The sequence below is a fragment of the Nanorana parkeri genome, unplaced genomic scaffold (genome assembly GCF_000935625.1).
Source record: "Nanorana parkeri isolate BGI_ZX_2015 unplaced genomic scaffold, ASM93562v1 scaffold898, whole genome shotgun sequence".
NCBI lineage: Eukaryota > Metazoa > Chordata > Amphibia > Anura > Dicroglossidae > Nanorana > Nanorana parkeri.
Window position 1 is genome coordinate 111,080 of NW_017307166.1, and position 18,796 is coordinate 129,875.

Here is an 18,796-nt window from a genome sequence, read left to right on the forward strand (position 1 = left end):
GCAGGAGTCATTTGTTTCGTGATGGTATCGCTTTGTGTATAGTCTGCTGTCACCTCTCTTCCAGGGAGGGATTAATAGGTGTTTATTAGCTGGGGGACTTCTATCTATCTGCTGTGACTACGTCAGGAAAGGACGAGCTGAAGCAGATCTGCTCTCCAAGGAAGCCACTCCTTTCCATTCACTCCATCGAGCTGGGTTCTCCTGTCATCCTAACACAAGGACTATATAGTACCGGGACACACAGCATCCATGCACACACTACAGACTCACCCAATGCCTAGGTACCAAGTACTCTGGAGTGACAAGTCTTGGTCTGCCAGGTGTCTGCTGCACAAAGACCCCCAATGACATGAACATGGGCTAAGGGATAGCGGAGAAGGGAGCTCTATGTCACAACTGCCATCCAACATCTCAGAAAGATGTCCAACGTTGTCTATGGTGCTCTGCACATCCTTCTCAGTGTCCTCATCCCCATTGCCAACATCCTGGTCATTGTCATCCTGTCCAAGCTCCTGAAGAAGAAGCACTGCAAGAGTTACATCTTTATACTCAACCTGGCCGCTGCTGACCTCCTGGTGGGACTCATGTGCATCCTGGAGACTCTGGATGATTTCTTTGATGATGACTTTGATAGGAATTTATTCTTCTGCCTGCTGAGGTTGTGTTTCACAGTCACTCCTTGTATCGGATCCATGCTGACCCTCCTCCTGATCTCTCTGGACAGGTATCTGGCTGTTCGGATGCCCTTGTATTACCTGAAGTTCATGAATAATAAGTGCATTGGAATGTCTCTGGCGGTGCTGTGGTTGGTGTCCTTCTTGGTCGGGCACATGCCTCTTATAACCCCCGCACTGCAGCACAACAACTACACCGGGGTCTGTGGGCTCTTTTATGCAGCCAAAAGCGACTATCTGTACATTTTGTGCTTCATTATTTTCCTGCCAGCCTTATTTACTATTGTCTGCCTTCACACATTGGTGGGGAGAATTGCTTATACCCACCATAAACGAATTCAGAGGACAAGGGCTATCAGTGGACTTCACAACAACCATCCAGCCCACTCATCCCACTTTAAGGCAGCCAGGACCGTTCTCATAGTCATCATCTGCTTCACCTTGTCTTGGGGTCCCTACTACATCACTGGAATTGTCCAAGCCACCTGCACATCTTGCAGACTTGTGGATGTGCTGAAGGATATTCTATTCGTTTTAGGGGAAGCAAACTCCCTCTTGAACCCTCTCATCTATACTTTCTATTGCAGAGACATCAGAAGCTATTTCTACAAACACTTTGTCTGTAGAAGGAGGAAGGTAAAGCCTCAGGTTCTAGCTTTGGTTCAGTTCACCAACATCAGGACAGCAGCCATGCCTGAGGAGTTCACTATGGCTCAGACTTCTGGGGACAGTGTTCATAATGTGTCCTTATTCATTGGCTCTGGTGACTTTAGTAAAGACACATGTGAGTGATGGCATACCATTAAACATTGCCTATTGCAGCTGTCCCTCTTACCTCAAAGCACTTTCTGCACTATGACACACTTCATCCTTACAATGCAAAATAATACTCATCCAGGCTTTGGCATCTTGTGTGGAACAACAAATCTCAGCGCTGCCTTATACCTTGTGGCTCTGGCTTGTCTAACAGCTGGGACTGGCAGCTTGTTTTTCTCTGCAGTGTTGTTTCTGTTTGCCCAGGTGCTGGCAGCTCTCATTCTGGCTTATTTAACAAAGCACTGCAAAGAGCAATGATGATGTGCAAAGTGCAGAAATCCATAGTAACCAGATTTCAGTTTACTGCAGATCGGTGTAAGGCAACTGGTGACTGGTTTCTATGTGTTACCACACGTTTCACATTGCTCTTTGATGTGTTAAACAAGACCATCTGTCTTCAAGTGGGCTGCAGAAAAAGAACTTGCAGAATAGTTGTAATTCAGACTCAATGGTTGTTTCTGAGTTAGACAGACATTGTACAAACTCACTGCCTGAAAACGGTGTTGGTGACTACAGGTTTTCCAATAATCTCAGGATTTTGTTTTATAAATTTACACTTTTAAGGCATATGTAGTCATCTTCAATATTGTCTTGATATTGTTAATGTATAGTGAATGATTTACAAGTTTATGAAAGTGTAAAATAAATGTTTTATTCTTCTCCAAATAACATGAACTGAAAAAAGCCCACAGTATTTCAATGGATGAGTGGCTGGGGTTGTATTTGCTTTCTCTGGAGTTATATTAAAAGATGGACTTGGTGGACATGTCACCCTAATTCACTGTAACTATGGCTGGGGTGGACAAATGAATGTGGAGTTCAGGAGCCAGTCTGTCCAATCCAGGAGCCAGCAGGATCTTTTTAGGACTCAGTTCCAATGACAGCAAGTAGAGAAAACCTCAAACTTTAGGTGCCAGCTGTAATTATTAAAGTGCATTGGTTACATGGCTCCTGGGATTTGTCCAGCCCTGAACTATGGAGAGTGAAAACTAAAACACTGGAATATAGGAAATGTATGCTTTAGTATTATCGTGCTGAAGAGAAGACCAGCAAAATTTGAAGCCCCAGGAGTTGGGATCAGGGTCAGATGCTATCATGGTTGCTGTGGGTCACTGCACATAGTTTATCAGGACTTAATTTTCCTTTATGTCAGAAGCAAAATTAATTCTCAATCACGTTATTTTCTTAGAGAAAAAAATGTAAATATCTGCTTGAAAAAAGGAATTATGCTCACCATGCAATTTTTTTAGGCAGTTTCAAACAGGTTCCAATTCAGGTGTGCTGTATTTACATGGGCTGAGAAGGAACATGCTAACAGAGAGAGATCAAACAGATGACTTCATCAGCCTGTCGCTGCTCTCTCACCATCCAGTCACAGGCTGGGGGCCAGGAGATGACCTAGCCGTGTTGCTTCACTGCAGTAGAGAATAGTCAGGTCAGCAGGCTGCAGTCGTGAATAGCAGGTAAGAGTTCTTTGATATATCTATTGCAGCTATAAATTAAGCTGCTTGGCTGGAGCTCAGCTCTAAGCTATGAAATGTTTTGGTCTATCTTTCCCATATATTTCTATAAGGCTTCAAGGTTACTATTAGGACCCTTTCACACGGGCAGTATCTGTTCTGATCAGCAGGGAGTCTGTACGCAGGTCCCCTGCTCTTTGGAGCAGTATCTACTGGATATCATTCTTCTGTGTCCATTCAGTTTTTTCCTCCTTGCAATTTTGAAGTGGAGTAAAAAAAACTGACATAATGGGACCCATGTTGGGGGTACGGGGAGTCAAATCTAAATGGACTTGCATCTGTTTACGTCCTATTACCTCCAATCAGGTCCGCCAAAATGGGCACTGTTCCATTTCTTTTTTCAGACTTAGGCGGACTTGGAGGTAATTGGATGTAAACATCTCTTGCAAACTCTTAGGAATTCTGTAGAGAGAACTGCCACTAGAAATCCCAGCTCCTCCAGCTCCATCTCACTCAACTTTATGCTGAGCAGTATGGTCATTTGCTTCCATATGGAGTCTCAGTACCACACACAAATAAAAAAGGAAGAAAGCCCTACTCCAGATATGTCAGCCTCTATCTTTATTAATTCTTCCATCTGTTGTAAAGCAGACCACATGAGCTCAGTGCTGGGATATGTCCTGGGGACATGTATCTGTAGAACAGCAACTGACTTCTTGGTGGGTTCTCAGTAATATCATATGGACCAACGGGGTTATGGACAAGGGCCATAGATTAACAAAATATCTTTTTTGCTAACTGTAACTGAATATAGATCCCCATTCATTTTGCCAATTTCTCAAGCCAGCCACATGGTTACTAGATAACCAGTTATAATCCCCCTATGAGGTTACATCGAGACTACATGAGGTTACATGAGCACTATATGTCTGTTGTACTAAAAAAAAGATTTATGATAAGGTCAGTTTTGTATTATCTTGCTACTAATTGTGTTCATGATTTGCATAATTAACTGAAGATTTTCGAAAAAAAAAATGTTTGTCTTATCTCTCTGAGGGTAGCAGACTTTTTTTTATAGTAAGTGGTAAATCATTTATCAGGCCCCATTCATATCTGAGTATTTTGTATCTTGAATGTCTAAGAGCTTGTTCACACCATGTACAGTGTTTTCCAGCACGGTTAGCAGCTGGAACGCACTGTATCGCATAGTAATCTTCCCCCGTGTTCTGGGGTAGGAGGGGGCGTGGCAGTGCACTGAAGTCAATGGAACCTCGAGCACGCTCCGCCGCCCGCACCAGAACGCGGGCACAACAATGCCTGCATCCCGGTCCAGTGCAATCGGGAAACATTTTTCCAATCGCACTGGAGCGCAATGCAGGCACTGATGTGCCACGCGTTCCTGTGTGGGCAATGGTCATGACTGCAGTGCAATTGACTTCAATGCACTGCCACGCCCCCTCCTGTCCCAGAACGCAGGGAGCCGGCCAGGATACGATACAATGCGTTTCAGCAGCTGGCCGCTCTGAAATGCACTGTATGTGGTGTGAAGCCTTAAGCCCTACAACAACCTTTAATAGGAGGAATCCCATTGTTTTCACTGTACCCTGTTCACATATGAGTGTTCTGTTGCCTGTAGATCAAAAACATACATGAGCTTCTTTTGGAGCAGAGTCAAGCACTTTGACCCCATTACACATCAATGGGAACACCAAAACAAAAGCTTGAAAAACTGACATTTTTAAACTTTTTTTTGCCTAGTAACTAGCTTTGCATTAGCTATAAAAATAAACTAAAATAATCCTGTAATGATTGCAACAACGCCTGTAAAAACTCTATAGAACCCCCCGAAAAAACACCCAAAGACGCTCAGCTCAAGTGTGAATGGGGCCCAATCTTTAATGTTGCAGTGACTGGACAGAGTGATCAGCTGTGGGGACATCCAGTCCTGGAATGAGGACTGAGCTGATAGAGAGATACTGTGGTTTTTAATAAACTAGTTAGTATAAAGCATAAGCTTAATCTCATCTGTGTTGAAAAAGGTTTTTGTTTTTTTAATTCAAGATACAAAATAGTACTCATACATGACACCCACATCACATTACAGTCTACCCTATAAATCCCCTATGTCTGTCTGCAGCACTAGGCTACGTCTACACAGAACGTTAAGTTTCATTGCTAAGAGTAAATTTAACCACTTGGTAGTCACCTAATTTTCAGCACACTGGCAACAAGTGGTTAACGTTCAGTAGCATGGCAATTGAATTGTCCATGTAGACTTAGCCCTCGTTCACACCTGAACGTTTTGTAGCGCGTTCTACGCTCGACGAGCGCTCTACAAAACGCTCAAAAATATAAATCCCATTGTATTCAATGGTCTCGTTCCCACCTTGGCGTATTTCCGCCCGTCCCTAACGCGCTACAAAACGGCCCACGCCTGAAAAGGTACGTGTACTACTTGCCTCCCATATACGCACATACACATTGCCCCCCACCATATAGATATTGAAGCCCCCCACACATAGACATTTCCCCCCATACACACACATTGACCCCCCTCCCCCCACATATACCTACACTGCTCTCTATACATTGCCCCTACCCTTTTATACACATAAATAAAGACATTGCTCCCCATATACAGACATTGACCCCCATACACAGACATTGACCCCCCAGCCTAGTGCTCACAGGGTTAGGCGCACTTACATCCTCTCCTCTGCTGCAGCTGCTCACACTGATTGGGGATTAAGAGCTTCTGGAGCCTTGTCTGTGTCAGTTCCCGGAGCCGATCTGCCATCTGCCTCTTGTCGAGAGTCCTCCCTCCTGGCTCCAGCAGACCTTGGTCCCGGCTGTGCATAGCCGGATGGTCCCGGAGCTAATCTACCATCTGCCTCTTGTCCAGAGTCCTGGCTCCGGCTTTGTGTGTGGATCGCTGTGTGCAGAGCAGGCTCATCCTTGGCAAGGCCGGAGCGCCTGCCTCTGCAGCCTTACACAAGTGCTGGCCCTTGGTTTTGGTGTTGCGCTCGGGGTGATTAGGGTGTGCCCAGGCATTCCCGTGTGCACGCCTATGTGTGGCACTAAGATAGGGCTACACGGGTTATCAAATGTATTTTGCTACAGAGAGATGTATCCACCTGGTGACTGAAACCCTATATGCAGCACACTGAGGGCCCATTCACATCTTGGCATCCTAGTGTGTTATTGTGAATTGCATTAAGGCAGCCCACTCATCTGTGCCAGAATAGACACAAAACTGGACATTCTTTGCAACACATGGCATGGTACTGCAGTACCATGTGTTGAGGTGTGCTGCAACATTTGTGCTTAGAAGGTGCGTTGAGTAAATGTACTAGGGAGCCAGTACCAATGAATGGCTCCACAATACATTAACACACCTAAAAGGCTTTAATGTGTGTTGTGGTAATTGCTACATTACCGCACACATTCCCACAGTGCCTTGAGAGCCCATTGTGTTGTGGTACAGCATGTGTTAAGGTGCACTTAACTGCAACACACGTTATTATGCTGCAGTACTATTTATTCTGAATGGCACTCCAATGCACTCTTCCTAATGCACCTGCTGGACAAATCATATAATGTTATGTTACAGATTATTTCATGCTTTCAGGTGAGGCTACATCTGTCATGCCTTTGTAGCAGTCATACATTCACCAAATCTGATGTTGCTGCTTGAGAGAATGATCAAAGGTTCTAGGATCCTAAAAACATTTGATACTTTTTCTCATATTGCCAAAAGCCATAGTATGATTTTCTGCTTTGTTTAAAAATGGAGCACATGCAAAATAAAGAATAGTGACCTTTGCTGTAAAAAGGAACCTTGTGTGGCACTGATATATTGATCTCTTTAGCGATGACTGTGTATCTTCTCCTCTCTTTTTGATTCTGTCTGATGCCAAGACAGGAAAACAGGCAAAACTCCCGCATGGACACGGACTGCAATAAGGTTTCCACAGACTTATTAGAACTTTAAATCTTATTGCTTCCTTTGTCTCTGTTAGGAAGATTTCCCCTTATTTTTCATTCCTTCTGACACCCATTAAATATACAGGAAGTTGGATGAATTTCAAGTAAACGTGCCATGAGGCGAAATCTCCCAAATGGACCACAGATAGAAATACAAAGTTGACAAAGTCGCCTTTATAAAACAAGAAAAAAAGTTTTGGTTGGAGCAGGGCTTTAATATTTATTCAGTTTTGGATGAGCTTATCCCCAATTAAAGCTTGACTCTAGCCAGACTCTGGTTATTCTTTTCAGTAAGCTTGGTGATGTACACACCACTGTCACAACACATACCAGGAGGAGAGAATCACTTTCTTTGTGGTGATACCACCAGCCCCAACCTGCTGATTGGATGATAAAGGAGCAGCAGCAGCAGAACCCCTTTCACACAGGTGGCATCCGTTCCAATTAGCAGAGGATCCATACACAGATTCCCTGCTAATCTGAATAGTATGGAATGGATGTCGCTTTTGTGACATCCGTCTCCATTCAGTTAAAAAAAGAAATGAACTAACCAGACCTGTTAAGTCTATGGGCAGTTGAATGTAAGCAGCCATGTGTCTGTTTACATCCAATTACCTCCAAGCCATTAGGTTCCCAAAATGGAGCTCTGTTCCTTTTTTTCAGACCTAGATAAACTCGGAGGTAATTGGATTTCAATTTTCTCAGGTCCCTTTACATCCACTGGCCCATAGACTAACATTTAGCTTCCGATCAGGTCCACCCGAAAAACTGACAGGTGGATCTGACTGGAACTCCGTGTGAAAGTCATCTCTGTGCTCTCCCCTCTCTTAGAATCCTGAATGTGATAATGGTATTGTGAAATACAAATTACCACCAGAAACATTCAGTCATGCTGTGAAATGACATGTTTATCATTACCGTGTAAGTGCTAGACCTGGGAAAAGGCCACAGACCTATTTAATTGTACATGAAATATTAAAAAGTTCAACATATTTTATATGAAGCTATGACATATATGCTAAACGTGTTCTAAGATGGGAGGTCACAGGTCACATCACTGCGAAGGTTATCCCGGATTGAGGCACTGACATCTGTGCTAATCTCACAAACATTACAGAGGTAGAGGAGTTTCTGTGCCTGAGACACGAGGAAGGAGGGAGGTTTGACCCTGTCCCATTGTTTCTTCGATGGAGATTTCAAACACTCATAACATTTATTCAGTAAGCTGAGGAACCTGATCCTGAATGCATAGAGAATGAGCTCATCTTCCGATGCAGAAAGTGGTATTTTTTTGCTTTGCTTATCATCTCCAATTTCTTCCACCTTTCAGAGAAAGAAAGTAGAGTGAGTGAGGAACAGATAAGTAGAATAAGGAAGCTGTATTAAAGTTCTATATATGTTTTGACATTTATCACATATAGACCATCAGGTGATAGTGAAGAGAAACCTAAGGAGAATATGAATGTACTATTTGTAAAACATAGGCATATTTACATATAAAGGGACTACCCAGCAGCACCCTCAGTGGTTTCATCTGACAATTGGGTGCATCTGTGTGTTTTTTTACTTGTACAGAAGATCACAAGTATTTTGGTTTCAAGGCATCAAAGAACACGATCATAGTATTTGGAAACATTGTTATAAGATACAGTAACTCTTTTTTTTGGAGTGTTTTACATTGTGGATTCGCTTTGCTACCACTTACATAACAATATTGTGTTATATAAATACTTATTTTTGATGTTGAACATTTTTACTGTTATATATTGTCATAGTATTAGAAGTTATTCATCTTGTAGAGCATGTCTGCAGTCTCTGACCATCTCTTATAGCATGTCTGTATTCTCCGATGATTTCTTGTAGCATGTCCATAATCTTTGACCATCTTTGGTTGCATGTCTGCAGTCTCCGATAGCTTTCTACAGCATTACATTGCCTGAATATTATGTCCTGCCCTTTGCTGATGTCAGAGGCTGCACTTGAAGCCCCCTATATGAAGTATGTTGACCACCGCTTCCTATGTACTCTTATGTGCACTAGGTAAATGGCAGCACATGACTGACTAGTCAATCATTAACAGTGTCTGAAAGAAGAGCTGCCTGTGTTGCTCATAACAGTCATTTAGTCCTTTCATGTTTATGTGGATACTAAAAACTAAAATCACTTAGATACTGGCTGGTCACTAGGATAACACTGACAGTTCATAATACAAGTGCTTTATGAGTCCCACTACTATAACAATTAGTATCATATAGTATCATATTACCTGCGACTTTGATAACTCTTTTCTTCCAACACTTAATTTGGCTTGCTTTCCCGTAGCCAGAAAAGATACATAGATCTTGTCCTGTGCAATTATTCGGACCCCCACTTGAAGATTCAAAGATATGAAGATTGGCTTGAACTGAACACAGGGCTCTTCAGAATCACTGCTTTTCCAGCGCCATCTCCTGACTCTTCCGCCTGTGCTGTCCAAGTACTGTCCTCCCACTGGATTTATATTCAGCCTACATATTTCAAGACACAAATTACACAGTGACACACTCTTCCTCCCTGATATCAAAGATGCTCACAGTCTTATAGAATGATGGTAGTAGGACAGAGGATGGGGATAGTTATAGTTATGTGGGTATGGAGACTGACAGTAGTACTGCTGTATAGCCTGTAATAGTAATCCTAGTGGGCAGCTCCACTGCAAGGGTTGATCTGAAAAAATCCTGGAGTTCTTCTTTAACAATAGGCACCTACTGGTAGGAGTGACATTCAGAGTGATGATGTCTCTCCATTGTCAAATCAGCAGGCTAGAGCAAGTCAGTGACCTAACTGATCTTTTTAACTGCAGTGAAGAAAATATAAGTTGGAAGACAGTAATAATGTCTGGCAGTGGTGCCTGGATCACAGAATGACAAATCCTTTAGATTCACATATACTGTATGTACTTCAGCTGTTTGCCTTGAGCTTAGCACATTGCAGTGTTTATGCATACACTACAATGGTGTGTTTGTCAGGCTGCGTGCAAATATTGTCTAATACTGAGCTGATTGTGCGCATGACTATACGCACTGCACTGAAAAACAAAAACATTGATTTTTAAAGATGAAGGATTCACTCTGCCAGATGAAAATTGCTGCTACGTACATACACTACATAATGATGTCTATCTCCATGGAGTTTATCCACATTTGTGCTGCATGTCATGATCCCTGTGCCAGACTGACATTCCACATATGTAAATTTTTCTATCATTTGTTTTATCGTTCCTGAACACATTTAACGGTTGAATCATATTTTCTCCATACTATCAGGATACACTATAGGGGCCTTCACCAGCAAACACAAATATAATGTGATGGATTATGTTTTGCATTTATATGGTATGTAGGGCTTATTGAAAAAACATTTTTTGTAGGTATTTCAAATCTTGTACTCATGTCACAAGTTTAAAAAAAATACTTTTTTTGAAGACAAATATGAAATATTGCATATGAATGTTTAATATAACCTGTTTACAGAGCTGAGTAGCTGAAGCCCAGATTATACACACAGCTGACTAAGTTAGAGGAGTGATTCTGTAGTTCAATATGCAGCTCTCTTTATTTAGTACATTGTTTCAGTTAAAGATAGGCTAAAAGGACACAGCTACTGCAAGGGGTGTCCCTACACATTTCGCCACCTGAGGCCATAGGGGTGGGGACGGTGGTGGATGCTGGGGTGCATGCACTGCTACAGGGGGGTGCATGGTACCTCTAGCTCCGCCTCTGTCCAGGGTCCTGCCCAGCTCACTGACCTCACTGGGTGAGACACCAGCCGGAGCATCCCGTTCAGCTCCTAGCAGCCAGTGACGTCAGTGAGCAGGGCAGTAAATAAAAGTAATTCACCGGCACACACTTGAAGGGTTTTTAAAGTATTGATATGTTTATTCAATACCCAATGTCACATACTGTCATATTAACACCGTATGACAGTATGTGACATTGGGTATTGAATAAACATATCAATACTTGCAACAGTTTTCTATTGGCCGGCGGTTCTGCTGCCGTAAAAAAAAAAAAAAAGCCTAGCTTACCAGGCGCCCCGGGAGTCTCCCGCTCCCGGCCGCCCAGGAGAGAAACAACGCTTTTTCTTTTTTCTTATTCTGACACGGAGCCGTGTCAGAATAGAAAAAAATATATATATTTTGGCCATAGGAATGCATTGCTAGATTCCTATTGGCTATTTCAGGGCGTATGCATGCGTTCCAGAGCAGGTAAAATAGGGCTTGCTGCAGTTTTTTTACATGCTCTGGAACTGAACGCTGCGGTGTGAACTAGAGCCCAAAATACCATTGGAATACATTGGACGCAGCTTTGATCCGGTCTGTAACTGCTCTGCACCTGGAACACGCTTGGTGTGAACAAGGCCTAAATGGAGAGGTGGATTTAATAAAAGGTGGTATACCTTGTGCAAAACATAGGACATCATATTTATTTGTGGCTGAAAAGATTATATACAAAGTACCTGTAACTATGATATAATTAAACATAACCTACATCTTGTTCTGTTGGAGATCAATGTGCATACACATCTAGCAAGCTTCTAGGTTGCCAATCCCAGCAGCTCACTGGAAAGGATTTAAGGCTTCCGTAATCTTTGGATAGAGCAGGATTTCTGTTTCCACTCATCCAATACCTTTAAATAAATGACTGCAGTTAAACAGGATGAAAATAGTACAGGGTCTGCATAAGCTTGCAGATCAGTGTTTATTATTTTCCCTGCTGCGTGGGATTAATTTAATAACTGGCTCATTTACTGTCAAGGAGCACGGGACTTTTAAGCATACTGTCATAAAAAAATTAATGAAGCATGCAATAAAAAATAAATGGTGACTCAAGTGATCTAATTTTTGCTAAAATGTATCGCCTATTTTCAGTATATGTTCTGAATAGAAACAACGATATTATTTCTTATGCTTCGCGTTTCACTTCGGCTCAGTTGAGCGAAGCATATGCCTTTGGCTCGGCCAGCTTCAGGAGCTGTACGGGCTATTGTGAATAGCCCGTACAGCAGCCCTTCGGTTCCACTGAACCGAAGGGCTCTGGCGGCCGAAGTTAGCCGAAGGATCAGCCGGAGCTATGGCTGATCCTTCGGCTAGCTTTGTGAATAACCCCCTTAGTTTTCTATGCATGCATATAGCCACACCAGTTAATGAATACAGTTCTGTGAGAAAAGTTATGCGTAAATTGCAGTGATCTGTAACTGACAATCAGGTCACTGCACTCTCCTCATCATTTCTGCTTGCATCACCCTTCTTAATAAGCTCATATGTGTATGCTTGAAGTAACACCTTTTCTAATTAAAAAGTTCTTGGCATTCAGGATGATTAGAATTAGCAGGATTAATAAGAAATGTGCAGTCACACTAAAAAAAAAAAAATTCTAATGATCTCCATAGCAATCTCATTATTGTCAAAGCCCTAAAGGGATAGAAAAAGTCAAACATTTAGAAAACATATCCAAATAGCTAAGGGGTTTCTTTGAAAGGCACTTCTCACACATATACTTGTATAAAATATTATACATTTTATTAATAACTTAATTCATATTCAAAACAATGAACAAGTCCCAATTCTCCCCAGTCTTCCTTGATTGTGTTCATTTCAATACATGGTTACATATAATTATTCAACCACAATTAGAAACAGAAAAAATATCATCAACTATTTCACATATTATGCAGTCTTCAAAATGCGTTTCGCAGAGCGCTTTCTCAGGGGATACAAGGTAAGTAGATCTGGTTTTGTGGAATATGTATGACTAGTGGGAGCATCTGGTGCAGAGGGGGGGAAAAAGTCTCAAAGGACCCCCCCTAATATACATGCCTGGCAGGGCCACCGGGAGAGGGGAACAACCATCGAAGGAACACATAAATGCAATTCACTATTTGAACACGTATCTTTTCATTAGGGTTACAAAAATCCTCAGCTGTGCAGCGTCTATATATCCAATTTTACCCAGAGATGTATACCATGGGATTTGAGGTCACCTGTGCTGTATATTCAATGAATGCCCAGCTGGGTAAACCACCCTTAGTACACAGCTGTCCATAAGCGGAGGTATGTTCATGCGTCCTTCAAATCCCTCCCGTTGATCTGCAGTGAATTGAATTTATGTGTTCCTTCGATGGTTGTTCCCCTGTCCCTGTGGCCCTGCCAGGCATGTAGGATATCAGGGGGGTCCTTTGGTACTTTTTCCCCCCCTCCTCGGCACCAGATGCTCCCAGTAGTCATACACATTCCACAAAACCAGATCCCCTTACCTTGTATCCCCTTAGGAACCACTCTGTGAAACGCGTTGAGAAGACTGCATAATATATGAAATAGTTGATATTTATGTTTCTAATTATGGTTGAATAATTATAAGTACACATGTATTGAAATGAACACAATCAATGAAGACAAGTATATGTGTGAGAAGTACCTTTCAAAGAAACACCATAGCTATTTGTATATGTTCTCTATGTGTATAATAGGGGGCTTGGCAAATAAGTTTAACCATCTAGTACCTACCTGGGTGAATTATATTTGTGATGTAAAGTCAAACATTGTTTAAGCTATTTTATGTGCTAGTTCTATCACTTACAATGGATGCTGCTCCTTGATGTTTACAAGTGTTAGCTTCCTGCAGAATCAGCTGGTCTCCACTCCCCTTCTTTCTGCTCTCCACAACTCCCTTCTCCAAGGTAGTAGAAGTATAGTTACTGGACACTGCTCTGTCCCTTTGATCTTCCTCCAGTACAAGATCACTCCTCTGTGATCTTGTACTGGACAGGATGTTCAGGGAAGCTGTGCTGAGAGAGTTGGAGCCAGTTTTTTGGAAACATGATGACTATAAATGCTGGGGCAAAAATGTAAAGACATTCTTTTCTTGGAGAGGACACATCAAGGAGATGTGTATTTGTATATATACAGGTGAAACTCGAATAATTAGAATATCGTGCAAAGTTCATTTATTTCAACGTCCAGTCTGTAAACACTTTAACACTGAGCCCCTCTTGAACATTTAACGAATTCTGCTGTTTTGCTGATACTCGCTCCATGGCTCGCGCCAACAATCATCCCACGTTCAAAGGCTGTTAAATCGCGTTGTTTACCCATATCTTCAGAAAAAAATCACTTCTACTGTCGTGGTAAACAACCTGCTTCCCTGTTTATAATGGTCTGGCCCTCTAGCAACTTCAGCACGAAATTATAGCTAATTTGCCTACAAACGTCAGGTGGTCATAATAACCTGGCAACTCAGTGTATATTGGAAACCAGCTACAGCTATTTAATTATGCAAACATGCTATTCGAGCAAAGCAGCAAGGTTATCATGGTAAGTGGCAAGTGTTTACCATTTGCTAATAATGATTTCCAATAGGTCAGAAAACAAAACAAAAAACAAAGCAGGGATGCTTTTCCCTTTTCAGTGCACTGTGCCAAAGCACAATCTGAATAACAGCTAAAAAGTGATGTAAAAAGCCTGTGTGCTGTGTTTTCTATGCAGCAGAGAGGTGTGTTGTGTTACTGGAAAAAGATGGAGAAAGATAAGTGGGCTTATATCACCCACTGCTAGGTCACTATATATATATATATGCATTTACATCTTGTTCCAATATCTATATCGCCTTTATATTATTTTCATACATCCAAGTAGTACACTTTATCTGTATGTATCCACTGACTTATCACTGCTTTGTTTTTCTCTTACTTAAAGTGGACCTTTACCCCCTTTGATTACAATTCACATCAGCATACAGCTCTGCTGATATAAAATCATCTTACATTCATTACTTAAACCTATTTTTAATTTTCTTGTTTTCTATTTCCTGGTGCTCATGGGTATTAGTGATGTAATGTGCCCAAGTGATGCATCCTGGGAAGGTTCCATCACCAGTGCATTGCTGAGAAATGTAGGTGGCCGGAGACTGCCAGATGACCCCGCTCGGAGCGCCGCCCACCGGAGATGTATTTCCATCATTGCATCCAATTTGGGATAACATCTACTTTATGTTTGTTACATGATCTCATTCACATAGCGCAGCTATGCTCTATTCTGAAAGAAAAGGTTTTCTCTGTACTGATTTTAACTCCAGAATGCAAGGAAGTGGGGAGATAAATGTTAACATAATTAACCCTGTCTGTACTGTGCCAGCCGATCTTAATATCAGTTGTACACTAGATTTGAACACTGTTTCTCCTAACAAAGGGTTAAATATCTAGAAATATTGTATGTCTTATATTATTATTGATTCTTCTCTCTACTTGTTCTCCCTCTCCTTCTTGCAGTCGTGTAAGCATTTCACTGCATATCATACTTGTACGATTATGTATGTGACAAATAAATAAATCTATCTATCTAAAATCTATCTATCTGTTAATGAGAGGGAGCCTAGAGTGTCCCTAGTCTTTCTATGAGGACAGACAGAGTTTCCTATCACTTAGGAAATGAGAGAGAAGCTCTCAAAGCCTGCTACACACACTCATCTTAAAAGTAGGAAATCTTTTTTTAATTTATTTTAACTTCAAAGACATGCTAATAGGTTCATTGGCTCCTGTCTAAATCAGCCCTAGTATGTGTCTGCATGTATGTATGTGAAATAGGGACCTTAGATTGTAAGCTCTGTGAGGGCACTGGCTGAAGTATGAAAAGCACTGTATGTAAAAAGGAAAGGAGGTCTCAACTGATTTTAGATTGTAAGCCCTCAGGGGCAGGGCCCTCCTTACCATCTTGTCTTGAATTGTATTGTGATTGTAATGTCTTCCTTATATTGTAAAGCGCTGCACAAACTGTTGGCGCTATATAAATCCTGTATAATAATAATAACTGTGTCTCCTACTAAATACCTCCACCCTACTGGGTGTCATTGGTATTGTCCAAATGTGTAAAATGCACTGTGTAAATTGTTGGAGCTATATAGATAAAATAAATAAATATAGTGATGTTTTCTGAAATTCGACCGCAAAAGTGGACATACACTTTAAGTATTTGTTCAGAATCTTGCTTGTCACATGAGACATTTATGAGCAGCTTTTGATAGGGCAGTGCAAGTAAAGGCAGACTAGATATTAATTATCAGGTAGCAAATGAAAGAGAAATCAGTCCATGCATTTGTAGTTATTAACAAATCTGTAATACGCTGGCACCCGTAAGTAAGCTGCTGAGCTAACAATGTGTATACCCCAAGACTACTGAGCAGATTGATTTGTTTATGGACGCCGACACTAATCAAATATTCTGCACAATTCTCACTGGCTTCCCAGTATAATAAATGTAAATGCATATAAATTGCACCTCTCAATGATTAATGCATATGGCACCTTCAATTTAACCAGGGCAGATATACATTATTTGATATATATTGAGTTACGCTGTCAGATGGGTGATAGAAAACCACATTACCCATCTTTTCTAAAAATACTGGAAAATTGTATACGTATTAGAGGCGGCAGATAGCAGATGATTGACTGTTTTTATATTACAGAGACACAAGTTTGCAGTTTCTCAATAAAGGAAGCTGTAAAATGTTAGCTAGCTGATACTGGACATCGTTATCTCAAACCAGACAGCGTTACATCAAATCATGGCCGATTAGTCAGCTATAAGCTTAACATTTTCTGTCCATGTGCATGTTAGAAGGTGAGCCAACTCATGGGTGACTAGACATTGCTTACTTACTAACACTTCATCCATGTTTACTGTAGGATGCTATTATGTCATTGAGTGATGCTATCAGACGCAGCGACTGCTAGAAAGAACTAGTGATACATTTAAATATAGATGTAATAGAACAAGCTTCTGCAAATATAGGGAGATAACCTACTACTGGAAATACAGATAAACATGCAAATAATGAATGTATTTGTGAGAAATGAGTTCAGCTACAGCATAACAATTCAGTATAGAGACAATGAGCATGCTATATACAGTATCTCACAGAAGTGAGTACACCCCTCACATGTTTGTAAATATTTTATTATATAATTTCATGTGATGACACAGAAGAAATTACACTTTGCTACAATGTAAAGTAGTGGGTGTACAGCTTGTATATCAGTGTACATTTGCTGTCCCCTCAAAGTAACTCAACACACAGCCATTAATGTCTAAACCGCTGGCAACAAAAGTGAGTACACCCCTAAGTGAAAATGTCCAAATTGGGCCCAAAGTGTCAATATTTTGTGGCCACCATTATTTTCCAGCACTGCCTTAACCCTCTTGGGCACGAAGTTCACCAGAGCTTCACAGGTTGCCACTGGAGTCCTCTTCCACTCCTCCATAAAGACATTACAGAGCTGGTGGATGTTAGAGACCTTGCGCTCCTCCACCTTCCGTTTGAGGATGCCCCACAGATGCTCAATAGGGTTTAGGTCTGGAGACATGCTTGGCCAGTCCATCACCTTTACCCTCAGCTTCTTTAGCAAGGCAGTGGTCGTCTTGGAGGTGTGTTTGGGGTCGTTAACATGTTGGAATACTGCCCTGCGGCCCAGTCTCCGAAGGGAGGGGATCATGCTCTGCTTCAGTATGTCACAATACATGTTGGCATTCATGGTTCCCTCAATGAACTGTAGCTCCCCAGTGTCGGCAGTACTCATGCAGCCCCAGACCATGACACTCCCACCACCATGCTTGACTGTAGGCAAGACACACTTGCTTTGTACTCCTCACCTGGTTGCCGCCACACACGTTTGACAACATCTGAACCAAATAAGTTTATCTTGGTTTCATCAGACCATAGGACATGGTTCCAGTAATCCATGTTCTTAGTCTGCTTGTCTTCAGCAAACTGTTTGCGGGCTTTCTTGTGCATCATCTTTAGAAGAGGCTTCCTTCTGGGACGACAGCCATGCAGACCAATTTGATGCAGTGTGCAGCGTATGGTCTGAGCACTGACAGGCTGACCCCTTCAAACTCTATAGTAATGCTGGCAGCACTCATACGTCTATTTCCCAAAGACAACCTCTGGACATGACGCTGAGCTTGTGCACTCAACTAGTTTGGTCGACCATGGCGAGGCCTGTTCTGAGTGGAACCTGTCCTGTTAAACTGCTGCATGAGCTTGGCCACCTTGCTGCAGCTATTTTCAGGGTCTTGGCAATCTTTACATAGCCTAGGCCATCTTTATGTAGAGCAACTATTCTTTTTTTCAGATCCTCAGAAAGTTCTTTGCCATGAGGTGCCATGTAGAACTTCCAGTGACCAGTATGAGAGAGTGAGAGCAATAACACCAAATTTAACCCCCCTGCTCCCCATTCACACCTGAGACCTTGTAACACTAACGAGTCACATGATACCGGGAAGGGAAAATGGCTAATTGGGCCCAATTTGGACTTTTTCACTTAGGGGTGTACTCACTTTTGTTGCCAGCGGTTTAGACATTAATGGCTGTGTGTTGAGTTATTTTGAGGGGACAGCAAATGTACACTGATATACAAGCTGTACACTCACTACTTTACATCGTAGCATTGTAGGAGGGGAGGCGATCACTCCGCAATACACTGAGGAGGAGGGAGGGAAGGAGATCCCTCTCCAATACACTGAAGAGAAGGAAGGGGAGGAGGCAAAAGACAGAATGGCCACATTGTACGGCCGCAAGTCATTAACCAGCATAGTACCGGAGCAATTTTTTAAAATTTTTATACTAAAATGTGGCTAGAAAAATAGCATTAAACCCCAAAACAATTATATATTTCTGAAAAAAAGATAGCTGCATTTTTTTTATGTTGCACAATATTTGCACAAATGTTTATCAAATAAATATTTATAGAAAAAACATAAGCATCAAGGGTCTATTAGACCACTAATTAAACCACATCAGGGGTCTATTAGGGCGCTGGAACAAGGCA

General features: G+C 41.7%; 2 protein-coding genes across 2 annotated transcripts in view; one reads left to right on the forward strand and one right to left on the reverse strand.

The window, feature by feature from the left end:
- The first annotated feature begins 419 nt into the window (after positions 1-419).
- Positions 420-1,466, forward strand: GPR119 (G protein-coupled receptor 119). Its single transcript, XM_018565879.1, has one exon. It carries the CDS (start codon positions 420-422, stop codon positions 1,464-1,466), a length of 1,047 nt encoding a protein of 348 aa, XP_018421381.1.
- A 6,325-nt stretch (positions 1,467-7,791) lies between these two features.
- Positions 7,792-18,796, reverse strand: part of ERICH6 (glutamate rich 6) — a 56,051-nt gene continuing 45,046 nt past the window's right edge. Inside the window, exons 11-12 of the mRNA XM_018565887.1 lie at positions 9,201-9,441; positions 7,792-8,257 (exon numbers count right to left, since the gene is read on the reverse strand). Coding sequence (XP_018421389.1) covers positions 7,964-8,257; positions 9,201-9,441 — 535 coding nt within the window. The 3' untranslated portion in view covers positions 7,792-7,963. The remainder of the gene's footprint in view (positions 8,258-9,200; positions 9,442-18,796) is intronic.

Bases quoted from the DNA above. Each gene is read 5' to 3' on its own strand.
- GPR119 (XM_018565879.1), top strand. From the start codon at position 420: ATGTCCAACGTTGTCTATGGTGCTCTGCACATCCTTCTCAGTGTCCTC.